The sequence below is a fragment of the Cervus elaphus genome, chromosome 20 (assembly GCF_910594005.1).
Source record: "Cervus elaphus chromosome 20, mCerEla1.1, whole genome shotgun sequence".
Taxonomy (NCBI): Eukaryota; Metazoa; Chordata; class Mammalia; order Artiodactyla; family Cervidae; genus Cervus; species Cervus elaphus.
The window spans coordinates 80,056,896-80,084,516 of record NC_057834.1 but is presented as its reverse complement, the minus strand read 5'-3'; the positions used below and the strand labels follow the sequence as shown (position 1 = coordinate 80,084,516).

The window sequence follows — 27,621 nt, the reverse complement described above, 5'->3', positions numbered from 1 at the left end:
AAAGAATTGATGCTTTTCAACTGTGGTGTTAGAGAAGACTCTTGAGAGTCCCTTGGACTGCAAGGAGATCCAACCAGTCCATCCTAAAGGAGATCAGTCCTGGGTGTTCATTGGAAGGACTGATATTGAAGCTGAAACTCCAATACTTCGGCTACTTGATGAGAAGAGCTGACTCAGTTGAAAAGACCCTGATGCTGGGAAAGATTGAGGGCAGGATGAAAAGGGGATGACAGAGGATGAGATGGTTGGATGGCATCATCAACTCAATGGACATGGGTTTGGGTGGACCCTGGGAGTTGGTGATGGACAGGGAGGCCTGGCGTGCTGCGGTTCATGGGATCACAAAGAGTCAGACACAACTGAGTGACTGAACTGAAGTGAACTGATATATTCACTAGTTAGGAGAAAAAAATTATTGGCAGAGGGAAGATGAGGGAGAGATGAAAAAAGACAGACAGGAAGTTGGGGGGAGGGAGAGAAAAAGGAGAAATGGCATCTCTGTAGATGCTAAAACTAAGACTCATACCCAAGCATCTCACTCACTCCAGTGGCTATATGTAGACTCTATGGTGTAGAAAATAATGCCGAAACCAACAGACAAGTAGAGTCAATGGCTATACTTGCTTCTATAAATGCTGTGCTGTGCTAAGTCACTTTGGTTGCCTCTAACTCTTTCTGACCCTATGGACCATAGCCCACCAGGCTCCGCTGTCCATGGGATTCTCCATGCAAGAATACTGGAGTGGGTTGCAATGCCCTCCTCCAGGGGATCTCCCCAACCCAGGGATTGAATCCACAGCTCTTACAGTATCTCAAGTATACAAGAGCCAAAGATCCATTTTACCTGTCAACATTCAACAATATTCTATCACAAATTGGAGGAACAAGAATAGTATTATGTTTATCTTCCAAAATGTAAAAATTCACCTTTTAGAAGCTCGTAACTCAAAAGATTTAAAAGAAAGTTATCAATTTTCAGATAAAAAGTTATGAGTAATTTCATTTAATGGAGTGTAATAAATTACAGTATTAGCTCATTATTAAATAACTTAATATAAAATAGCACTTGTGTTAGTTGCTCAGTTGTGTCCGACTCTTCATGACCCCATGGACTGTAGCCCGCCAGGCTCCTCTATCCATGGAATTTTCCAGGCAAGAATGTTGCAGCAGATTTGCCATTTCCTTTTCCAAGGGATCTTTCTAACCCAGTGATTCAACCCCTGCCTCCCACATTGCAGGCAGATTGTTTACCGATTGGGTCACCAGGAAAGCACTTAATTTTGACAAGTTCTCACTGTTTAAAATTTTCATGTATCTTGGTCAATTAAGTCCCCAAAGCTATATTTTTTCAATCTGTAGGAATGACAAAATAAATAATTGTCTAAAATAAAATCAGCATTGTAAATCAGAAAGATCATACAGGCCTTAATATACTTTTCCTTGCCAAATTACCCAAATTGACTAGATTAACTAGATAAGTACCCACTACCCACTTTCTACTGTTCTGTAATCTCAGCCAAATCGTCTTGCCAGAATTAAGACTCAAAGACAGTGCAACTACAAATTGACACTTTCCATGGGCATTTGCCATCTACCTCTACAAGGATTTAACCATGTTCTGCTATAGCTGCTGTTCTCCAACACCCTCTGAAAGGAATTCAGGGTGGAGAGCAAAACTGAGCCATTTTGTGCTCTTAGAAAAACTGGCAGAACAAGTCATCAGATAGCTAGATATTTTCAGAAGCCGATTTTATGAGCCTAATTCTTGTATCTCCTCATGTCTAAGTCCTTCATGGTAACAACTGTTCATAATTAGCAGAAGCCTTCTGCAAAAATATATATGTTTGACTGCATGTATTTCCCCTTCATCAAAATTATGTATATATCATGTATGGATGTGAGAGTTGGACTATAAAGAAAGCTGAGTGCCAAAGAATTGATGCTTTTGAACTGTGGTGTTGGAGAAGACTCTTGAGAGTCCCTTGGACTGCAAGGAGATTGGTCCTGGGTGTTCATTGGAAGGACTGAGGGTGACTCTGGAACTCCAATATTTTGGCCACCTGATGCAAAGCGCTGACTCATTTGAAAAGACCCTGATGCTGGGAAAGATTGAGGTCAGGAGGAGAAGGGGACGACAGAGGATGAGATGGTTGGATGGCATCACCGACTCAGTGGACATGAGTTTGGGTGGGCTCCGGGAGTTGGTGTTGGACAGGGAGGCTTGGCGTGCTGCAGTCCATGGGGTCGCAAAGAGTCAGACATGACTGAGCAACTGAACTGAACTTCCTCCCACCTTTTTTTGCAGCAGCTCTTCAGAGCTGTCTAAAATGCTGTCTTTCCCAGACTACAGTCTTCATCTTGCCCCAAATAAAACTTAACTTTCACAATAGGCTTCCTGGATTCCAGCTCACTGAGTTAAGGAACTAAAGGAGTTGTTTAAAACCAACTATTTTAATTTTTTCATACTATTGGTATATGGAAAAAGGAAGTTGTTCAGAGTATTTTTTTTCCTACTGAATTTATCGTATACTCATCATATATATAACAGCTATGCACTAAGCACTTTACATGCATTATCTCATTTTATCCACACAATGACCTTCTTCTTATGCAGTAAGAATTATTACCATCTTCATTTTGAAGTCCTAAAATCGAGGCTCAAAGTATATAAGAAACTTGCTCCAGGTCACATAGCTGAAAGGCACTAGAACCTGGGCACAAACCCAGGCTGCTGGTTGCAGAACACCTGTACCACAATCACTGGGTATGTTCGAAAAGGAAATGTGACTTTATGAAGTATTCTTAATATAAATACACCTATTTTGGGTAAAGAAATAAAAGCAACTTATTTATAAAATCAAGCTTCCCTGGTGAACCAGTGGTACAGAATCTGCCTGCAATGCGGGAGACCTGGGTTCAATCCCTGCGTCAGGAAGATCCCCTGGAGAAGGAAATGGCAGCCCACTCCAGTACTCCTGCCTGGAGAATTCCATGGACAGAGGAGCCTGGTGGGTTACAGTCCTTGGGGTTGCAAAGAGTCAGACATGACTTAGCTACTAAACAGCAGCAACAGCAATTTATAAAATGAGCAATGAAGCTTTAACTTACATGAAAAATTTTTGGTTAAGTGTCAGGGTTTTCACAGAAAATGCTTGGGGTTTTCACAGAAAATTCTTGGAGTTACTGCAACTAGAATGAGCTGCTTCCTACACACACATTTTGGGTTAAATCTTCCACAGAAAATATCTTTTGGAGACAAGTATTTTACACAGATTTCTACACATGTGGTGTGCACACCAAGAGGTCATGAATTTGAGAATGCTGTGTATATTGACAATTAGCTTACATGTCATATGGTGTAAGGTACTATGTAGAGGTGTTACAACTATGCTTATCTCCCTGGCCACCAACCCACCAACAGCATAAGAAAAGTAGACTGTCTTATGTAAGAAAAGGGGTCATTATCTGCCAAATTCTCAGAAGACTCAACCTTAAATAATTTTTTTGAGGTATAATAGAATCATTTTTTCATTTGGTTATATCAAAACTGTGGTTATAAAACAAATGATTTATGTTTATTAATAATCATCTTCTTAGCTGTGCTAAATTTAAATGAATAACAAAACCTGGAAAATAACAGGTGTTTATCTCTGCTCAGTCTTAAAATTTCACTAAAATGAGAATAAGAAAATGTGGTTTAAAAACCATATAGGCAAAATGAAAGGGTAGAAGAGACAACAGCAGATAAGAGACATCAACAAATTTTTGAAAGATGAAAAACACAGGAAGGAATTAGCAGAGCTGAGAAAACTGAACACTAAGGGCTTGCAGAAGCAAGTACTAATGATAGGCAGGCCCGTTCAAAAGGCAAAGTCCTGACAAAGCTCAAGAACTGAATGCACCAAATCACTGAATTCAAGAGAGAAGCATAAGGCATCATATGTGGGAGGGGGAGGGCTTGAGAGTTTGTATAAGAAACTTTGAGAGTAAAATTGAAGATTAAAGCTTACTTATGTACTGGAGAAACAGTAAATCCTAGCGGAAGATGAAAGAGAAGTGCCATAATGAGAACAAGTGAATTCAGTAAAAATTTACATACTAAATGGTGAGACCACCCCCTTTTCCCCTCACAAGGACCTCTTTATATCATTTAACTCCAATAACAGTGGCAACCAGGATTACATTCTACAAGTAAGAAATTGGAGGATTCTTCTGTGAACAAACTGGATAGCCTTAGACATTTGCAGTCCAACAACAAGATGGCCAGCAAAGCTCCTAATTTTTCACGCTTTAGGTAAAATATACCAGTTAAAAAGCCCACCCATGAAAAATGAGTTTCCAAGCATATTTTTATTGCCTTGCTTTTAAATGAAAATGCAAGTACTAGAGACTTAAGAACTTTTCCAACATAAAAGACAGATTAAAGAAAACCAAAACTTGTGGGAAACAAAGATAATACAGGGAGCAGAACAAAACTTCAAAAAAAGTATTTTTATCTTTGGAAGGCTGAGTAGATATTGCATCAAAGAAATAAGAACAAAATTTAAGGCACAATCAGAGTGAGAAATCTCTTAAAAATTTAAATACAGCATTAGTAAAAAAATTTAAATATTTGAGAATAGTGACTAATGAAAATCTGATATAAAATGGAAAGAAAACAAAAATGGAAAATCAGAGCCAAATAAATAAATAAAAATAAGGTACTCAATCCAGGAGATCAATATCTGACCAACAGAACTTGCAGAAAGAAGAAATAAATACGTCAGAGAGACAAAACTAAGATAGAAAAATTTCTAGAAAATGAAAGATGTTTCTATTACATTGAAAAGGCCTAATGACTACCCATCAGAATATAGTGAAAAAAGACCTGTACCAAAACACATTATTGCAAAATTGCAAAATATTGAGAAACATGATCCTAAGGTTTAAAGTGGAAAATTAAAAGGTAATATATAAAGAATCAAGAATTAGTAAAACATCAGATTTCTTAACTGCAAGCCGTAAGACAACAGATGCAAAAATAGATTTAAAATTCTGAGAGACAACAATTTACAGCCTAAAATTCTATACCCACCCAAACTCCCCTCAAGAAAATGAGTGAAATAATATATATATATATATATATATATATATATATATATATACCTATCTCAGAAATGCCATGTTACAAGGGGTATACCCTCTAAGTACACATTCTCAGGATGCTACCAGATGATATGCTCCACTCAAATTAGGTAATGGACAATGAAAAAGGAAAATGAGTTCCAAGACACTGGATCTAACACAGTTGAGAGATATCAATTCTACAAACAATTAGACAGCTCTCAATCCATTCCAACAGAATCTTAGTTTCCAGAAGAAATATCTCCAAGGGTGGAAAAAAAAAATCAAATGATTAGAGTATTTGGTGCATTTTTTAAAAAATATTTTTCAAAGAAGTTTTAAAATTCTTTTGGGATATCTAAGAATTAGTGACAGTGCCATAGAACAAAAAGCAAACAAAAAAAAAAAAAAAGAGGAAAGGAGATAATCGAGAGGATAGAAGAAGAAGAGGGGCATCAGTTCAGTTCAGTTGCTCAGTTGTGTCCGACTCTTTGCAACCCCATGGACTGCAGTACGCCAGGCTTCCCTGTCCATCACCAACTCCAGGAGCTTACTCAAACTCATGTCCATTGAGCCAGTGATGCCATCCAAACATCTCATCCTGTCATCCCCTTCTCCTCCTGCCTTCAATCTTTTCCAGCATCAGGGACTTTTCCAATGAGTCACCTTCAGGTGGCCAAGGTATTGGAGTTTCAGAGTCAGCATCAGTCCTTCCAATGAATATTCAGGACTGATTTCCTTTAGGATGGACTGGTTTGATCTCCTTGTAGTCGAAGGGACTCTCAAGAGTCTTCTCCAACACCACAGTTCAAAAGCATTAACTCTTCAGTGCTCAGCTTTCTTTATAGTCCAACTCTCACATCCATATATGACTACTGGAAAAACTATAGCTTCAACTAGACAGACCTTTGTTGGCAAAGTAATGTCTCTGCTTTTTAATAGGCTGTCTAGTTTGGTCATAACTTTTCTTCCAAGAAGCAAGCATCTTTTAATTTCATGGCTTCAGTCACCATCTGCAGTGATTTTGGAGCCCCCAAAAATAAAGTCAGCCACTGTTTCCCCATCTATTTGCCATGAAGTGATGGGGCTGGATGCCATGATCTTCATTTTCTCAATGTTGAGTTTTAAGCCAACTTTTCCACTCTCCTCTTTCACTTGCATCAAGAGGCTCTTTAGTTCTTTGCTTTCTGCCATAAGTGTGGTATCATCTGCATATCTGAGGTTATTGATATTTCTCCCGGCAATCTTGATTCCACCCTGTGCTTCATCCAGTCCAGCATTTCTCATGATGTACTGTGCATGTAAGTTGAGTAAGCAGGGTGACAATATACAACCTTGACGTACTCCCGGGACAACTCACCTTGTGCCAATGGTATCTCAAAATGCATGTTGTGGGTGAGGGGCCTGGTACCAGTCTCTGAGTTTTGAGACATCCCCTTTCTCTAATTAGCAGCCTGCTAGTAGCTATATAGTGGAGAGTGGCCCTGGAATGACTTTGAGGAGATACCCCACGTCCAAGGTCAGAGAAACCCCAGCAAGACGGTAGGTGCTAGAGCGGCATCTGTGTGGCACTGGAGCAGCTCTGAGGAGATAACCCATGTCCAAGGGCAAAGGAGACGCCCCATCAAGATGGTAGGAGGGGTGAAATCATGTTTAGAATGAAACCCCATACCTGCCAGAGACACTCTGAGGGCTCAAACAAACCTTGTGCACACCAAGACCCAGAGACCCCACAGAGACTGAGACAGAACTGTGTTTGAGGGTCTCCTGTGAAGGTATGGGTCAGCAGTGGACTGCTGCAGGGGCAGGGGCTCTGGGTGCAGCAGACCTGGGTATGGCATCAGCCCTCCTGGAAAAGGTCGTCATTAACCCCACCATCAAGCCACCAGAACTTACACAGGACTGGGGAAACAGACTCTTGGAGGGCACAAACAAAACCTTGTGTGCACCAGGACCCAGGAGAAAGGAGCAGTGACCCCAGAAGAGACTGACCCAGACTTGCCTGTGAGTGTCCAGGAGTCTCCAGCAGAGGCGTGGGTCAGTGGTGGCCTGCTGCAGGGTTAGGGCACTGAGTGCATCAGTGCATACATGGGATCTTTTGAAGGAGATTGTCATTATCTCCATTACCTCACCATAGTTTGACCTCAGGTCAAATAACAGGGAGGGAACACAGCCCTGCCCATCAATAGAAAATTGGATTAAAGAGTTACTGAGCATGGCCCCACCCATCAGAACAAGACCTAGTTTCCCTTTCAGTCAGTCTCTCCCATCAGGAAGCTTCCATAAGCCTATTATCCTTCTCCATCAGAGGGGAGAAAGAATGAAAACCACAATCACAGAAAACTAACCAATCTGATCACATCAGCCACAACCTTGTCTAACTCAGTGAAGCGGGCATAGGATACGCATAGGATATTTAACATAAAAATGTTAAATACTCATCATCAAAAAAAGGAAGTCAATATAATACACAAGCATATTATTAAGAACTATGGATAGTAAAACCAAAAGAAAGTGCTAAGAGAGTTTGGGTAAAGGATTGCAGGACTAGATAAGGTCAGGGAATATTATTTTCTGTTACATGTTTTGCAGCTCAACTTGATTTTTAAACTGTATACTTGTACTAATACTTTGATACTTTAAGTTTTGGAAACTATTATAAGCACTGATAAATAAATTTTGTTTCTGAAAACTCTAATTTGGGATCATCTCTAACTCAAGGAGACATATTCAGCAGTATTAAGGTTACAAATGATATCTGTAATCATTATCAAATCACGATTTCTCTGAAAATATTCTTCTAGCCTCCTGATTAGACATTGTATCATGCTATTTCAACAACAACAATTTTAGGAAAACAGTACTTCTAAGTTTCTGATAACATACCACAATTTCACTTCATTTTTGTGCTCAAAAGCATTCAATTTTATAAAATCAAAGAAGTTTTTAAAATATTTTTCTGTTGAGAACTCAAAATAAAATGGTATGGATATGTAAAATCTGAAAAGCTGTTCACCCTGAAATAAAACAGCACATTTTGTATTCTCTAAATGAAACCTTAAGGTTAAAAGAAAGATATTTCTTTCATCTACTCCCTTCACAGGTTCTGAATTTTTAAAAATTTATTCATAAATATTCAGTTTTCCTTCTTTGTCTAGGTTTTCAATATTTTGATAATGACACATTTTATAAATTATTAAACTCATAACACCAACAGATGGCAATTGTAAAGCAACGGGATTTATAACAGAAGAGGGTTTTTTTTGTTGTTTGGTTTTGGTTTTTATTTGGGGCAGGGGGCGGGAATGGTGTAGATGTGACAGACTCAAATTCAAGTTTTAGCTTTGTAAGCCTGGGCCAGCACCTTCCTTGAGCCTGTTTCTTCATCTATGATAACCACCCTACAGGTTCATTATGAGGATTAGAATAGCATATGTAAAATTCCAGCAAGGACAACATATGAAATAGATATGATTAATGACAATTCTCCTTTTCTTATCTTCTCTGTTGTCCAAGAGGCTTAATTTTAAAGAATCTGTAGACTCTGCAGTCAAAGTACCTGAGTTCAAATCTTGGTTCTCCCATTTATTATTAGCCTGCAACCCTAGGGGCAGTTATTTATTCTTCTTAACCTTGGACTCAGTAATTCATGGGTGTAATTATAAAAACCCTGCAATGAAGTGGTGACGAAGAAAACACATATCCTGCTAGCACAGTGACTGGTACTTAACAAGTTATCAGAAACTAACATAATAAAAACAAGAAATTGAAAGACAGTTTCTCTCTGCAGTTCAGTTCAGTTGCTTAGTTGTGTCCCACTCTTTGTGACCCCATGGACTGCAGCACATCAGGCTTCCCTGTCCATCACCAACTCTCAGAGCTTGCTCAAACTCATGTCCATCAAGTTGGTAATGCCATCCAACCACCTCATCCTCTGTCATCCCCTTCTCCTCCTGCCTTCAAACTTTCCCTACTTACAGCAAACTAAAGTAACAAATGACTTGGTCAAGAATAGCACTTAATAAAGTTACATGTGACCTGATTTAATGATCTTCCCATAAAAGACAATTAGAAAATGCCTTTTGTGATACATTTTAATTCGTATTTGTGTTACTTGACAGAATACTTACCTAAGTCCACTTATCAGTTTGGTCAATCAATCAGAGTACTACCCCTTTGTGCTCTCTTTCTACCTATAGCTATTTTACTTTCTAATATTATTCAATAAATTGACCAAATTGACAAGTGACTCCTTGCTCATTGAAAAACTGGTTCTATCAAGTGAGCACTTTTTTTACCCTTTGACAATGGCACTTTTTTTTTTTTTTCCACTTTGGAGCCAGAGGCATTATTTTATTCACATTTCAATCACTGCCAATCAGGATACTATGTGGTAAACAGAAAATATTATTTAAATTCTATTTAATAAATGAATAAATTAGGGTATACATAGATACCAGAAACTCTATCACCATACTACCAGAGCAACTAGCTACCAAACAAAAACAAAACCTTGAACTATTTTCCAAACCTCTCCATTTGAATTAAATGAAATCCCAAGTCCACTAGTATGTAAAATTTTGTTTCTTAATGATGTAAATCTAGATGGAACATTTAGCATATGCTTGTGTTGTTTCAAGAAGTGCAAAGGTAATTCAGTCACAGTTTGCCACCCCCAATAACTCCCACTTAAAATGAAGTCACAAACAAAGTCTTTTTACTATACAAAACTTCCCTTTTACAGAGTTTTCTTAAAAATGTAAGTAATTTCACAGACAGAAGATATGAGTAATTTCTTAAAGGTCATATTTCCCCCAAAATTGGTTTTTTCACCCTTACATTCTCATTGTACTGTGTAGAATTTTTTATTCCTTAACACTGAATTTAAGGTTATAATGACTTTAAAGTTATATACTTTTGCTCTCAGGAATCCAATTTTTTACATAAGCAAATAAGTAACAAGGTAACATTCTTACCTTGATCTTGTGCATGAACAGCACCCCCTGACACACATAGTACAATAAAATGAAGAAGCAGTTTCCTAAAAATAAAGAAAAAATCAGGAAAAACTTAGTTGGACATTTCTGACCTGTAAGTTATAAAACCCAAAATAAACTCTAGTGAAGGATTAAGAATGGAGCTATTTTTGATTAACACAGTATTTTAATACTAATACTGATTAAAAGCAAGAGCCCTGAATTCAAAGCTTTGGTTTTGTCACTATGTCTTGGGCACCCTATTTAATAATCACTGTGTCCTAATGTTTCCATTCATTAAATCCATCTCGTAAGGTTTTTTGAAGATTAACTAAAAAGCTTCATTTCAAGTACCCAAAACAGTACCTGGCACAGAGGAAAAACTCAGTAAATGTGAACTAATACAGGTGAAATTATTATAAATGGTATATATTATGTCAAATCACCACACATGCAGTTTTACACAAAGTAAAATTATTGGCAGATTGGCACAAAATACAACTTACAGTCACTTAACTGCAGTTATTATAAATTTATGGGATCAGTTATTTAACATTTTTACACAAGATCTATTTGTAGATTATATTCAAATCACTTGTACTAGATTCATGATGGAGTCTAAAAATATAACAACCTGTAAGATATCAACACTGACCACTGTGATTAGCATAATTGTAAACACCATACTCAAACCAACTACAAATCAAAATGTTCATTCATGTTGATTAGTGACATAGAAAATACTTTACAATTTTTTAGCTTAATCAAACTTTTCATAGATTTTGTTGATTAGTCTTCATAATTGGCTTTATCTACCTCCCAGCTGAAAATCAGAGATAGTTTCACACTTGATCTTAGCCAAAAGGCCGAGAAGCGATCAGAGATAGTTTCAAAAAGTAATGGGCATGCTGAAAATATTTTATGATCTAGTTTTTCTCGCTAATATTGACTCTGATTCTGTTCAGTCTAACTCAGAGACTCCCCAAATGATACTTCTGAAAATACAGTTCTGCAAGGAGTGATGACAAAGCCCTTTGATACTATAAAATTATACTACTTGAACAGAACAGTTTTTAATAAGACTTTGATAAAATACTTAACTGTTATTAACTATACAAATCAATTTTAAATCATAGAAATTTCAACTGATATGTGCAAATAGTTGAACCATGTATTTTAATGAAGCCTATAATAGTTTCCCATATATTGTGTCATCCATGAGATGTTTCTCAAATGTTAGTCTGCCAACATTTTTGGTTTTTTGTGAAAAATCCAGATTCTGGGCCTTCCCAGAGACTTCATAAATTTGAAGTGGATACTCAGCATGTACACATTTCTAACCAAGTGATCTAATACCGATTGTGTATGTACCAAACTGAGAAAAAACAATTTAGAATATTTACTGTTAATAGTTACATTGTACTTAAAATAACCTAATATTAATACTTGGTTTAAATCACATATCTAATTTTATAATATGACACAAATAAGATTTGACCTTTAAAAAAAAACTTCTGCTACTCTAGATCATGGTTTTCAAATAGGAGCATGTAACAGAATCACCTAGAGGGCTTGTTAAAGATTCTGGGCTCCACCCTGAGAGTTTCTGACTCAGTAGGTCAGGGTGGAGCTCAAGAACTTGCAGTTATAACAAGTTCCCAGGCAATGCTGATGCTGCAGATCTGGGGCATCATACCCTGAGGACCACAGTTCTGGAACAGGTGATGCTCAGAGATGGTGTGAGGCCTACTTGTTTTTCAGCTTCTTACCATAGCTGATTAGTGGACTCACCTGGTGACTTCTAAAAACTACTAATACTTGGGTTTTGCCCTCCCCACCACACCCTCAGAGATTCTGACTTTAATTTGTTGTACAGGGAGTTTTAAACACTTCCCAGGTGATTCTAATGAGGAAAGTTGAGGACAGCAGTAGAAAATTAAAATAATTTCCTTGGGTCCTCCAGGATGAATCCTAATGTCATCCAGAATTTGAGTAAAAGAAGGCACTTTTCCTTTCAAATTTGTATTTTCAACTGGCAGCATGTGCATCAGTAAGACTAGAAAATAGCTCAGGATTCCAATCACTGAAGAAGAGTATATCAGAATTATGCTGTTTCAGTAGAAAATGGAACATGAAAGGAAGCACTTCTCACCTGCCCAAAGTAATCCAGTTCACTGAGAATTTAGAAACAACTGAAAAGGCACTGTTCCATTCCAAATACAGCTAAAGTACAACTAGCACTATTCACCAGGCAATTCAGTCAACTCATGGACTTCCCCAATGACCTCAGGGGAGAAAAATGGAAGAGTTCTTTCTAGACATGTTAACAAGTCTATTCCTGGTGTGAGGCAGGAAAACCTGAACACATCAAATATCATCCCTTAGCCAGGTAATTTTAGGAGATTATGACAAGTCAGTTGAGCCACACCTTATGTAAGTGTACATACTTACTAACTTGATGACTAACAGAGAGGTAGAGATCAATGATATAAAAAAGATTTTCTTTATCTTTTTCTAATTCTGCCCCAAACTTAGAGCCAACTGCTGGGCGGTACCCAAGAGGCTTGCAAGCCTTATACGTGGCCAGCCACTAAACTGAGAGCCCAGAAACACAGAAAGAGATATCAACGGCTTATTGGAAAGGAGTCTTAAGAACCTGAAGGAAAAAAAAGTCCTTGAGCAATACCTCCACTGTGCCCAGCAGACCGCAAGCAGGACAGGACCATAACCTTCCAGAGGAAGAGAAGGCTACCATTTATAGGGCAGAACTGCGGTCAGGTTGGCTCATCAGTTACCAGGGAAACCGGGGGCGGGTCAAACAGGTAGGCAGTTACTAATTAAGTCCTACAATTCGGAAGACTGGATAATCATGTGAGTGAAGCAGGGCCTGGTGGAGCAGAGGACATACAGAGAGCAAGAGAATCGCCATCTTGAATGGCCTAACCATACAACTAAGAAAGAACAGGAAAAATTATCATTCAGCTCCAACCTCCTTTTTCTTTTTTTTTTTAAAGCAATAAATATCGACCAATTACATCTGACATCCCAAAGCTCCAGCCACACCATGTTTTTCTCTATTCTATGGACAAACTTTGTTAAGTGCCTGAAAAGATCTCTCAGTCTCCACCTATCAGAATCTTAAGTATCATCAAAGCCTAATGTGAACACCCCATGAATTTTCCCATCATCCCTAGAGAGGACTGCATCTTTTCCTCCCCTTTGTACTCTTGATGCTTTAATTATAACTTTATTATAGCCCATATGTGCTGTATCTTTTATGATTAATTAGTAATAAATATCTGAGCAAGTAACAGGTCTTCACCTTTGGTCATTTTCTTACATAAAATTAACACAATTGATATTTTAAAACAGGAACAGAATAATAATAAGACCTCTCAATGACTGAGGAATTTAGTTCTTCCCTATGAACCTAATTCTTTTAACACTTAGAAAAAGTTAAGTAAAATAGGGGCACTTTTAGTTGGATGTCCAAAGAGAGAAAGAAGAATTTTAAAAAAAGTCTTCTGTGGTAGGGTAAATGAAAGCCTTCTTCTTTTTCATTTTAACTGTTTTTCTCATCTTTGAAGTGTGAATACAGAGAAGAGATCAAACCTAATCATTATAATCAGCTTGATAAACAGCCCAACCCTATCAATGAGTAAAATGATCCAACGAATCCAAGCTTTCTGGGGAATGTCTAGTGAAGTTGCACTTGTTTATTTCTTTGCTTTTGCACTTTCCCCCAATGATTTTACATTTATAATACATTTACTTAATAAAGAAAAAATATCACACTTCCAAATTAGCAAATGATAGAGTTCTCAAAGGTAGCAGTGTGTTTTGCGCATCTACTCTGTTGTTCTGTGCTTATTGTGCTAGACATGCTGGAGCCCTTAAATAAGTTAAAACTAAAACTGTATTAAATTGTTGCAGAGAAAACAACATGGTTAATAAGAAAATAACAATAGACTAGGAGTCAAAAGATTAGTCCTAGATCTCTTTCAAACTCATTGTGTGAGCTTGGGTAGGTTATTTCAAGAGTTTGAGTCTTAGCTGACTCATCTATTATATGATGACAATATACATTTTACAGCTTAAATTCCAAATATAAAAGCCTAAAATTTGTGTGTATGGTAGACTCCTATTAATATATTGGCATTAGAAGACAAACATCAAGTTACGCTCTTAGCAAAATGTTCTATAAATCATCATATACAAAGGGCATGTTGTTTAACCACAACTGGGAAAAGGTCCTCTTACAGTTCTGGCCAATTCTTTTTTTTAATTAAGTAACCTAAAATAGTCTACTAAGTTTGCTAATTTGTTCATATATTTAGTTAACCCTAGCAAAGTCTCCTCAGAGAAGGCAATGGCACCCCACTCCAGTATTCTTGCCTGGAAAATCCCATGGACGGAGGAGCCTGGTAGACTGCTGTCTATGGGGTCACACAGAGTCAGACACAACTGAAGCAACTTAACAGCAGTAGCAACAAAGTCTCCCATTTTTTTTTCTTTTTTGTTAAGATTAAGTAAATATCTCCTGGAGGAGGAAATAGTAACCCACTCCAGTAATCTTGCCTGGAATATCCCATGGACAGAGGAGCCTGATGGGCTAATCCATGGGGTTGCAAAAGACTCGGAGATGACTGAGAAAATCAACAACAAGAGCAAAAAGTCTAGTTAGTATATAAAACATGAATATTTTTCAAATATTCAAATCATGCCTGTTTTTGTTCACTTTTTTGTATGTCTGGACCAAGTGTCATTAATGTAAAGTAACAGAAGTACATATACTTACACACTTAATAAAATCAGACCAAGTCTGAAAAAAATTAACAATATAGTAGGAGATACTCAATAAATGTTCAGAAAACATAATCCATAATATTAATATCAGAGGATATCTAACAAAATGTGAAATACTCTGTGTATCTGGTCTGCTAGCCACATTTTCACTTTGACATAAGCCACAGTCAAAACATAACCAGACATGTGAAGGGTGAAGTCCTAGAGGAGATCAAACAGGAAATAGATATCCAAAGACCATACTCAGAATATTTAAGGAACTAATATCCACCCCCAGGCATCTTCCCAAATAATTCTTAGAGCTATTCAACTTTCTCTTTATCTGAAGGGTCTAAGTTACTTTAGGGGAATTTCAGGCATCCTTTTGTTTAGGATACTCACGAGACCCCCAGGTTTTACGAGATATATCTTCAAGCTACTGATGCTCATTCCCACATAGGTTCAATTTGTGAATAAGGAACCTTTGTAAAAAGTGAATTGGAGATTTTCATTTAAACCAATTGGAAAAAGTAAACTAATCTGGAAAACACACACATGTAATATACTTCAAGAATTTCAACAATTTCCATCACAGTACATTTACAAGCCAAAAAATTCTCTAAGTCATGACAGCTTTACAGATTTTGCACTTTACTAGCTGCTAAGATCCAGAAACAGTAAAATTTCTATCCTTTGTTCCCAAAGTAACTGAAAAATAGTTCTTATCCCAGCAGTGGGGATAAAGTTGGATGATTCAGGGAATAAAATATTGTCAGTAACTTGCAAAAAATGAATTCAGCTCAATAGGTACTTGTATACCTAACCTAGTGTGAAACATACTAGAACTTTTGGTTAAATTCCAAACATACTGGCAACTTATGAAATAGAAAGGAGATAAATGCTTAAGGACTTCAAGTGCTCAAAATACCTAGAGTCCAGTTAGTAGCAGGGAAGAAATATACATCTATATATATAGTCTCTCCTTGAAATACCACAGAGATTGTTAAATTGATTACTCCCTAGAAAAGTTTCTGGCACACACTACTGTTGCACAATTGCACTCATCACACACACTAGCAAAGTAATGCTCAAAATTCTCCAAGTTAGGCTTCAACAGTATGTGAACCGAGAGCTTCCAGATGTTTAAGCTGGATTTAGAAAAGGCAGAGGAACCAGAGATCAAACTGCCAGCATCCGTTGGATCATAGAAAAAGCAAGAGAATTCCAGAAAAACATCTACTTCTCCTTTATTGACTATGCCTTTGACTGTGTGGATCACAACAAACTGTGGAAAATTCTTGAAGAGATGGGAATACCAGAAAATCTGACCTGCCTCCTGAGATATCTACATGCAGGTCAAGAAGCAACAGTTAGAACCAGACATGGAAGAATGGACTGGTTCCAAATTGGGAAAGGAGTACGTCAAGGCTGTATACTGTCACCCTGCTTATTTAACTTATATGCAGAGTGAAAAGTGAAAGTCACTCAGTCATGTCTGACTCTTTGCAGACTATACAGTCCATGGAATTCTTCAGGCCAGAATACTGGAGTAGGTAGCCTTTTGTTTCTCCAGGGGATCTTCCCAACACAGGGATCAAACCCAGGTGTCCCACATTGCAGGTGAATTCTTGACCAGCTGAGCCACAGAGTACATCATGCGAAATGCTGGGCTGCAAGAAGCACAAGCTGGAAACAAGATTGCCAGGAGAAATACTAATAACCTCAGCTATGCATATGATACCATCCTATGGCAGAAAGCAAAGAGGAACTAAAGAGCCTCTTGGTGAAAGTGAAAGAGGAGAGTGAAAAAGCTGACTTAAAACTCAACATTCAAAAAACTAAGATCATAGCATCCAATCCCATCACTTCATGCAACAGATGGGGAAATAATGGAAACGGTGACAGACATTTTTTTCTTGGGCTCCAAAATCACTGCAGATGGTGACTGCAGCCATGAAATTAAAAGACGCTTGCTCCTTGGAAGAAAAGCTATGACAAACCTATACAGCATATTAAAAAGGTAAGACATTACTTTGCCAACAAATGTCCATATAGTCAGAGCTATGGTTTTTCCAGTAGTTATGAATAGATGTGACAGTTGGACCTTAAAGAAAGCTAAGACAGTTGGACCTTAAAGTTCTTCTTTAAGAAGAACTGATGCTTTTGAACTGTGATGTTGGAGAAGACTCCTGAGAGTGCCTTGGACTGCAAGGAGATCAAATCAGTCCATCCTAAGGGAAATCAGTCCTGAATATTCATTTGAAAGACTGATGCTGAAGCTGAAGCTCCAATACTTTGGCCACCTGATGCGAAGTACTGACTCATTGGAAAAGACCCTGATGCTGGGCAAAACTGAAGGCAGGTGGTGAAGGGGATGACAGAGGATGAGGTGGTTGGATGGCATCACTGAATTGATGGACATGAGTTTGAGCAAGCTCTGGGAGCTGTTGATGGACAGGGAAACCTGGAGTGCTGCAGTCCATGGGGTTGCAAAGAGCTGAACATGACTGAGCAACTGAACTGAACTGACACTACTGTAAAGTAAAAGATTTTTAAATGAATGAATGCATCAAATCTTCAGTCAATGAGATTATCAAGCTGTCTTGAGTTTCAACTGATATATAACTCCTCTGACATTTTCTACCTGCACAGTGAGCCCAAGATCAAGAAGTCAGGTCATCTAACCTCCATTTATTTAGCTAAGGAAGTAAAAGAATGTGTATTCCAACCAACTTCATTTCCTCTGGTCCCTCAAATGCACCATGCTATCTCGCCTCTGAGCCTGTTACTGTTCTGTCTGTAAAGTTCCATGCCTTTTCCACTTATGTCTCAGTCTAGATTTCATTTCCTTTGGTTAGTCTTTCCTTCCAGTACTACCCCTCCCTATCTTCCCCAACTACCAAAACAGTTAGATGTCCTTCTGTATATAACCTTATGTCATTTTTTTTTGCTGGTTTCATTGTTTACACTTGCTTGTTTCATTTTTTGTTTCCTATATTAACTGGGCACATTGGAAGGGCAGCAATTGTGCTTCTGTCTTGCTCAATCATTGTATCCCTTCTGCCTAGAACCATGCTAGACACATAGTTGGAACTCAGTGAACATTTGCTGAATAAATGAGTAAATAAATGATGAGTGAATGAATGATGAAACGTTAGCCTTTTATGAGAATGAAAACGAAATCATCTTCACTTCTCACTCAGAATTACAAATTCTAAAATAAGTCAGAGTTGGGAGGGGGGGTTCAGGATGGGGAACACATGTAAATCCATGGCTGATTCATGTCAATGTATGGCAAAAACCACTATAATTTTGTAATAATTAGCCTCCAACTAATAAAAATAATTGGGAAAAAATAATAAAATAAAATAAGTCAGAGTTGCAAAGCATGGCAAGAAAACTAGTTCAGCTCTTCTAGTTCCTATAATACAATTTATCATTCTCTTGTAGCTTCATAGTTTACCAAGCACAATGTATAAATAACACTCAAAATTGCTTTCTATAATTACAATTCCTCTTCCTAAGACATCCATTTGTTTTAAACATTTATTTGAACACAAAGATAACGAGGCAACTTTAAAAACAGAATTTCATGCAAGCTAGGAAATAGATCTTTATGTCCTAAACTTTGCTTACACTTTTGTTTACAGAAATCAATGTACCTATCATTCTTGGTTTTAATTTTTTTCATTAATTCCACAAATTCACATTAGGAATGTGAATGTGAATCAAAGTAGCCCTCTGAAATAAAATGTCTGTAAGGATCTAGTTTTAAAACTGTAAATATTTCTGGGTGACTAATCAGAATTGTGATTTTTTAAAAAAACCACCCCTGCTCTTACAAAACATCACTACAAAAAGATGGTGGAAAATTAAAACCTCAGAGGTTACATTAGGCACTCTAAGGTTTAATTCAGTGGCCTGACATTATCATCAGCTAATCAGCTCCTTTTCCCTAAGTTCCTATTCCTATGAGGTTGGTAGCATGTATTTCAAACTGAAGAACTCTGAATTCTTTATGGAAACTGGATTTTTTTCAAGAAACAATTTCTCAGCTCAATTGGTAACTACCTTTCCCCACTCTGCATGTGTGTGGTTGAAGCTGTGAGGGATTGCAAACTGATGTAATCTTGAATTACCATCAATTTTCTGCAGCTCACCCTCACTGGGAACCACCATGGAACAAACTTGATATCATAGGAGTCTGCAAGGCCCCTGGCTGGAGGCTGCTTGGAGAACAGGAGAGAGGAGGACCTTCACACAGGATCCTCTACCAATCTGATACCTCTCCAGGAAGATTCTTTTACCCAATTACTCATAGTCTAACTTTTCCTCAGAAGTTCCTCGGGGTAATCCATTCTGTTTGGTTTCTCTGCCTCCCTCCCCCCAATCATCTGGACCCAATTTACAAACCCCAAACTGCCCAAGAATGTATGCAGGACCTTTTCTGGGAGTCTGGAAGGGAAGTGTAAACCAGACAAGACAGGGGCTAAGAGCTGAAGATCTCCTTTAATCTGCAAGGTTGGTCACAACTGCCAAGGGGAATGTTAGTCAGCACCGTGGGCTTCGTGTAGGAGCCAAGGGAGAGCCCTGCGGGAGGGCAAGAAGGGAACATGGACGGAGGGGAACAGGGAGGGCAAGGAGGGCAACGGCTGGAGCTGGGCGCTGTAGCCGCGGGACAGGAAGTGGAGGACCTCACCCAATCTCTCAGGGTGGCTCTGGAGCCTCAGAGACCCAAGTCTGATTCTACCATTCCACTCACCCTGGTCCAGCGGTCCTCAGGGTCCGCTGCACTCCCCACCCTGCTTTCCAAGGCAGGGCCATACAAGGTGCTTTCACCAAGAGAAGTGGCGAGAAACCTGTCTGGAAAACTGATGAGACCTCTGTGAGCCGCTCTGGGTCCGGCGGCCGGCAGGCACTGACCTCTTCTCGGACCCTGGAGGAGAAGTGTCAGGGATCCCGCCCGCCCCCTCGCCCGGGGGCACCCGGGCACACCCCTGCACGCACGCACGTGGTGGCTGAGGTTTTGAGCCTTCCCGCTCACTGATTCATTCTGCAGCAGGCGCGTGGGTATGTGCATCCTTGTCAGTGCGGAAGCCGGCTGCCCGCCCAGGCTCCCAGAGGTCGAAGGAGAGAGTGCGCGAGCCCTAGCCAGACTCGGCTGCCAGCGGCTGGGAAGCACATGTTCATACAAACACTGCCACAAGGCGGTCTTTCTCTGCACTCCGCCTCCGCCTGCCCTTAGCTGGCAGTCTCAGTTCTGCCCCCCTGCCCTCCTCCTTCCTACTCTCCCGCGTTGCAGCCTAGTAGCAGAGAGACCACAGCCGCCTTCGTCTCTCCTGCCCCTGAAGCCAAAACCAAACTTCGATAACCTACTGACATCTACTAAGAAGGGCCAGGACAGCCAGCCAAGGCCACGCGCCCCCTACCCCTCATCCACGCTCTTCTCCCACTGAGGCAGTGGGAGCCGATAACAATGCCCAAAGTGCAGATGGAGTGCCTGGGAGGGTCGGTGAGATCACTCCCTGGGAGCAACAGCCCCGGGGGCCCCCGCCCTCCCCCCGGGGTCCAGCCCCTTCCCCAATGACACTCCAGGGAGCAGGGGGCAGCCTGGGCCCCAGATGGGCAGCACGTTTGTTGGCCTCCTAACGACAAGAGGCAACTGCCTCTGTGTCTCATGATTCCAGGAGCTCCCTGGTGTCCGAGGCTCTGTGGGCACCCTCTCCCCCATTCGGCAACCCTGCCGCATGGTTCAGGCTCCGCGCATAGAGCCCGGGGGACCGCGAGCATCCCAGCAGTTCCCAGGCTGGATGCCCGAGGAGCACCGAGGGCAAACAAGACCTCAGCCAGGACCCTGAGGGAGAAGAAGGGAAGGAAGGCGCAAGGGCAATGGGAGCTGGAGCCCGGGCGGGCGTCAGAGTCCAGCTCCAGGGCTGCAAGAGCCGCTACCACCGGCCTCGGGACGTGAGCCAGCGAGCTGTTCCTCGCGAGCCGCAGGATCTCTTTAGCATAAACTGTCTGAGAGACCCGCTGGCAGGAGGCTTCCTTTCAAGCACGGTATTTTACAAATTGAAGAGGCAAGGGGAGGATGCTGCGGCTGTTCGCCGGCTCCCAACTTCAAAAAAAAAAAAAAAAGTGCCAAGTAGCTGGGGCGCAAATCGCCAACCAGCTCAGCGGATCCAGGGGGTGGGGAGAGCGGCCGGTCTAACCCCTGCCCCGCGGGTGGGCTACTTACGATTTTGCCGTGTGGGAGACCTGTCCACGCCTTGTCCTGTGGGCTCCTAAATGCATTTGTATGCATTTGTCCGTACAGCGGGGCGCTAACGGAAAACAGAAGCCAACTCCGAACTGCTAAGTGTACAGGTACTGTCCATGAAAAAGGAAAAAAAAAAAAAATCACATGAAAACGATGCTCTAAAACCTCAACAATAACCAAAAAGGGAGGGGCAGATGGAAGAAGAGCAGAGAAATAGCACCGGGCGGGTAGACGGCTAGGCTGCCCAGGGCCCCAGCTCCGCAGCGGACAGGCCCGGGGGGAGCGCTCCCCTGGGAGGGCGGGCAAGGAGGGACACCTCACTGGCGGGCTGCGGGACGCCGGCAGCAGCGGGAGCTCGGCTGCGAGCGCAGCCCTCTAGTTCACTTGCGGTTCAAAGGCGACTCCGTGACTCCAGTGGAGTCCTCCGCTTTGGGCCTGGGAGGAGAAAGGAGTGGGGGGAGGGCAGGAGATGAAGTGGGGGAGGAAGTCCTTGGAAACAACCCGCGCTGGAACATTTGTCAGACAAGCACACACACCCACTTCGGAAATCTTGTCCGTGCGAGCTGGCCGGTGGCAACTGCAGGCGCTCGGCGTGGACTGCCGCCGGCTGCTTCCCCTGGAAGAAGAGGAGCCCAGCAAATCCGGCCGGTGTTAAATTTCACCGCTCCCTGACTTGCAATGACATCACCAAACACAGTGCACACCTCCCCCTCCACCCCGCAACCTTCCCCCTACCACGCGCCTAGCTGGGGCGCCCCAGTCCGCAAGCCCCCGCGCCCTGGGGCGAGCTCGCAGCTACCCGGCACCGCCCAGACACTCCCGCTTCCCGAGCATTCCCGGGGTTTGTAGGTGACTAGTATCCTTCCTCCCAAGTATCCGTGTACCGTTTCCTTTTTCAGCAGTCCCCAACTTGATGTTTTCTCCCATTTGATGTTTTCTGTCTTGCTGTCTCCCATCCCCCTTTTTCTGTCCTCTTCATACACACGTTCTAAAATCACGTATAACTCAGCAGAGTCCTTCACTCTCCAATTCTCTTGCTTTTTTTTTTTGTGCAGCTATGCTTGTGGCCTAAATCATACTACAAACTAACCGCAAATGTTCTCATTAATTACTTTTCTCGCCTTCGTTCTTTCAATCGGTCCCCCGTATTACTTTCTACTGATTTTTCTTTCCTGTAATCCACTTTTCTGCCTTCTGCTCTTCTCTCCTATACAATCATGGACTAATGTTCTGCAATTATGCATCAAAAGTTTGAATACCTTCTCCAAGGTTTGTGACGTTTCTTTTTTGATCTAAGTCCCATTCTCTCAACACCATTTTCATACTGAGAAGTCTACTTCTAAGATTTGCAAAAAAAAAAAAAAAGTTCTGATTTATCTTCCTCATTAATAAGACTGGAAATTCCAGGAGGCCAGGGATCTATTATCTTGTATTTTCAGCATCTCAAATACTAGTTGGTATGTCTGTTTAATGAATGACTGCTGTATACAGTGAATATCGTATCCTGGAGAAATGATATTGTCTAATCTGTACACCATCCAGAGTTAATGACCCTTCCACAAAGGCATCTCACATTACACACACATTACAAAGGCTTAGTGACCATATTAATGATGGAAATGATTGATGTGGCCCTTGGAAATTGGGAGAATTTTTCCTTTAAGAACATAGAGTTTAATCCATCCTCCTCGATTTTTCAACTTTTTATTTTGAAATGATTTTAGATTTACATAAAAGTTGCTTAAAAGTAAAGAGAATTCCTATGTAGCCTTCATCTGACTTCCTCTAATGTTAATATCTTACATAAATTGATGTCACTCAGTCGTGTCCAACTCTTTGCAACCCCATGGACTGTAGCCTACCACGCTCCTCCGTGCATAGGATTTTCCAGGCAAGAATACTGGCATGGGTTGCCATTTCCTTCTCCAATATCTTACATAGCCATGTATAATTATCAAAACCAGGAAATTAACACCAATACAACTACTCCATAGATCTTACTCAAATTTTGTCAATTTTCCCAAATGTTCTTTGTTTTGTCCAAGATTTAATCCAGGATAGTTTAGTTAATTAAGTAATTAATCAAATCCCTTAGGATTATACGGTGGAAGTGACAAATAGATTCAAGGGATTAGATCTGATAGACGGAGTGCCTGAAGAACTAATGACCAAGGTTGTAACTTTGCACAGGAGATGGTGATAAAAACCATCCCCAAGAAAAAGAAATGTAAAAAGGCAAAATGGTTGCCTGAGTAGGCCTTACAAATAGCTGAGAAAAGAAGAGAAGCAAAGGCAAAGGAGAAAAGCAAATAAATACCCATCTGAATGCAGAGTTCCAAAGAATAACAAGGAGAGATAAAGCCTTCCTAAGTGAACAATGCAAAGAAATAGAGGAAAACACTAGAGATCTCTTCAAGAAAATTAGAGATACCCAGGGAACATTTCATGAAAAGATGGGCACAATAAAGGACAGAAATGATATGGACATAATAGAAGCAGAAGATATTAAGAAGTGGCAAGAATAAACAGAAGAAGTATACAAAAAAGATCTTCATGACTCAGATAACCACGATGGTGTGATCACTCACCTGGAGCCAGACATCTTAGAGTGTGAAGTCAAGTGGGTGTTAGGAAGCATCACTATGAATAAAGCTAGTAGAGGTGATGGAATTCCAGCTAAGCTATTCCAAAGCCTAAGGGATGATGCTGTTAAAGTGCTCCACTCAATATGCCAGCAAATTTGGAAAACTCAACAGTGGCCACAGGACTGGAAAACCTTAGTTTTCATTACAATCCCAAAGAAGAGCAATGCCAAAGAATGTTCAACCTACCCCACAATTGTACTTATTTCACATATTTCACATGCTAGCAAAGTAATGCTCAACATTCTCCAAGCTAGGCTTCAACAGTACATGAACCAAGAATTCCCAGATGTTCAAGCTGAATTTAGAAAAGGCAGAGGAACCAGAGATCAAATTTTCAGCATCCCTTAGATCATAGAAAAAGCAAGAGATTTCCAGAAAAACATCTGCTTCACTGACTACGCTAAAGCCCTTGACTGTGTGGATCACAAAAGACTATGGAAAATTCTTCAAGAGATGGGAATACCAGACCACCTTACCTGCCTCCTGAGAAACCTGTTTGCAGGTCAAGAAGTAACAGAACCGGACATGGAACAATGGACTGGTTCCAAATTGAGAAAGGAATAAGTCAAGGCTGTATATTGTCACCCAACTTATTTAACTTATATGCAGAGTACATCATGCAAAATGCCATGCTGGATGAAGCACAAGCTGCATCAAGATTGCTGGGAGAAATATCAATAATTTCATACATGCAGATGACACCAGTCTTATGACAGAAAGTGAAGAGGAACTAAAGAGCCTTGATGAAAGTGAAAGAAGAGAGTGAAAATGTTGGCTTAAAACTCAACATTCACTAATGAGATGGATGAAACTGGAACCCATTATACAGAGTGAAGAAAGCCAGAAAGATAAATACCAATACAGTATACTAACGCATATATATGGAATTTAGAAAGATGGTAACGATAACCCTATATGCAAGACAGAAAAAGAGACACAGATGTATAGAAGAGACTTTTGGACTCTATGGGAGAAGGCAAGCGGGGGATGATCTGAGAGAACAGCATCAAAATATGTATACTATCAAGTGTGAAACAGATCGCCAGTCCAGGTTGGATGCATGAGACAAGTGCTCGGGGCTGGTGCACTGGGATGACCCAGAGGGATGGGATAGGGAGGGAGGTGGGAGGGGGGTTCAGGATGGGGAACACATGTAAATCCATGGCTGATTCATGTCAATGTATGGCAAAAACCACTATAATATTGTAAAGTAATTAGCCTCCAACTAATAAAAATAAATGGAAAAAAAAAAAACTCAACATTCAAAAAACTAAGATCATGGCATCTGGTCCCATCACTTCATGGCATATAGATGGGGAAACAATAGAAATGGGGAAACAATAGAAACAGTGACAGACTTTATTTTCTTGGGCTCCAAAATCACCACAGATGGTGACCGCAGCCATGAAATTAAAAGATGTTTGCTCCTTGGAAGAAGAGCCATAACAAACCTAGACAGCATATTAAAAAGCAGACACATTAATTTGTTCACAAAGGTCCATCTAGTCAAAGCTATGGTTTTTCCAGCAGTCATCTATGGATGTGAGTTGGACCATAAAGAAAGCTGAGTGCCAAAAAATTGATGCTTTTGAACCGTGGTATTGGAGAAGACTCTTGAGAGTCCCTTGGACTGCAAGGAGATGCAACCAGTCAATCTTAAAGAAATCCTTCATTGGAAGGATTGATGGCTAAAGCTGAAGCTCCGATACTTTGGCCACCTGATGGGAAGAGTCGACTCATTAGAAAAGACCCTGATGCTGGGAAAGATTGAAGGCAGCATGAGAAGGGGATGACAGAGGACAAGATGGTTAGATGGCATCACTGGCTCAATGGACATGAGTTTAAGCAAGCCTTGGGGAAGACAGGGAAGTCTGGCATGCTGCATCCATGGGGTCTCAAAGAGTTGGACATGACTGAGCAGCTAAACAACAACAACAGTAGTTAATCAACTGAGATATTAAATAAATTGCCATATCTCTTTAGTCTCCTGACATCTGTGGCATTCCCTGTCTTCTTTCATCTTTCATGATTTTGATAATTTTGAAGAGCACTGGTCAATGATTTTGTAAATTTCCCCAAATTTGGCTTTGTGTTATGTATTCTCATGATTCAAAGTTTGTATATTCAGCTAAAATACCACTGAAGTGATATTGTGCCTTTCTCAGGGCACAATATTGAGCATACATAACGCTGATATATTTTGTTACTATTTATATTAACTTTGGTCACCTAGTTCATGTGTCACATGCCAAATAGCCATTGTAACTAGCCCCCTTCCTCACTTTTGTAACAAACAGCCACAGCTTTCTGGAAACCTCCTAAAAATCCAGTGCCAAGGGAAGATATACATTCTTAACCTTAATAATTTCTACAGTATTCTATTCCTATAGTATTTCTACTTTTGATTACTGATCAAAATTTGTGTCTCCATTTCCCCTTAAATTATTTAAGGATTAAAAATAGTTTTTGTTCACAATGTTGAGTCAATATTTGAATGCTGTATTAAATGGAATTATCACTAAAATGTATCTAAGTTTTTTGAGTATAAAAAGAAAATATTTGTTAGTTAGAGTTAGTAGAGCTCTTTTCTTGCAGAAACATCCAAGGAGTATGTGTACCCTCAAATAGAATATATCTGATTATGGGAGAGGAAGCATTTGCCCAGTAAAAAATAAACAATGTAAGGCTGCAATGATATAGACTTTTTACAGTACTGGAGTTTAGCATATTTCTAATTAATCAATGTAGCTTAACCAAGATCATCCCATTTAGCTGGGCCTTGAAAAGTCAAGGGGATTTACATAGGTGGAGAAGAGAAAGATAGTATGCTTAGAAATAGAGAGCAGGAAACTAATAGTAATTGGACACGAGGAAGATAGGTGAACTATATTTAGGGGAAAGGAGTAGATTCATCAGAGGTTTGTGCATTTGTAGTGAGGTTGAGGGCAATGATGGAAGTCTCTGAATGCCAGGATAAATTCACTCAGTCATTCAGTAAGCACTTACTGTGTCACCTACTATGTACCAGGAACTCTTCTAGACACTAAATTACATCAGCAAAAAAGTGCTTGAAAGTTCTTCCCCTCATGGAGATTATGTTTTATTATTTAAATTTAATCTATGGATAATAGAAAACTAATTAAATAATTTTAAACATAAATGATTATGTTTTAAATTCCCATTTTAAGAAGACTGATCAACATCAGATGCTAAGATTGGAAAGAGAGGAAGTTTGAAGGATAAGTTTGGTTTAAGTGTTGAAATAAGCATATCGTGAACTATGGTAGGAACAACAGAAAAGCTAAATAAGAGAATCATTATTAAAAGAAATCAAGAAGATCTAAAAACTTCTTAGATTGGGAAGGGAGGAGATACAGATGAAATTTCAAGTCTGAATGATTAAGAAATTATGCCACTGTCCAATGGCAAAAGGAAGACAACTAACTCAATCTGTGACACAGTATATTGAGATCTTGGTAGGACCATTTTGGAGCTATCCAGAGATCTGTTGGAGTTAGAATTAAGTCTGTTGAAGCTAGAGTTGAAGAAAAAAGTCAGAGCTAGAGTTTTAGATTTCTTCATCATCTGCCTAAAATGGTATTTGAGGCCTTGACGGAGGAGTCTGTTTTCAAGGATGTGAACATTTTAATGGAGAACAGAGAGTCAAGGACATAAACTTAAAGTACAGAAAGTGGGAGGAAACAAGGTGGAACTAAAGGAGCAAAAACAAAATACATATACCATTATTAAATAAAAGTACAGGAACTCAGGTCTTCCTTGGTGGCTCAGCTGGTAAAGAGTCTGCCTGAAATGTGGGAGCCCTGGGTTCAATCCCTGGATTGGGAGGATCCCCTGG

The 27,621-nt window shown here is 40.0% G+C and overlaps 1 protein-coding gene across 8 annotated transcripts in view; it reads right to left on the bottom strand.

Annotated features, from left to right (window-relative positions):
* The window catches only part of COL24A1 (collagen type XXIV alpha 1 chain), a 382,349-nt gene extending 360,542 nt beyond the window's left edge, over positions 1-21,807 (bottom strand). For 3 of the 8 annotated variants that reach the window (XM_043877541.1, XM_043877546.1, XM_043877545.1), the window contains exons 1-3: positions 21,657-21,804; positions 21,100-21,230; positions 10,080-10,144 (exon numbers count right to left, since the gene is read on the bottom strand). In XM_043877541.1, coding sequence (XP_043733476.1) covers positions 10,080-10,144; positions 21,100-21,155 — 121 coding nt within the window. In that variant the 5' untranslated portion in view covers positions 21,156-21,230; positions 21,657-21,804. Of the gene's footprint in view, positions 1-10,079; positions 10,145-21,099; positions 21,579-21,656 lie in introns of those variants that run through there. The other 5 variants (XM_043877542.1, XM_043877547.1, XM_043877543.1 and 2 more) reach the window with 5 other exon arrangements.
* Between the last annotated feature and the right edge of the window lie 5,814 nt (positions 21,808-27,621).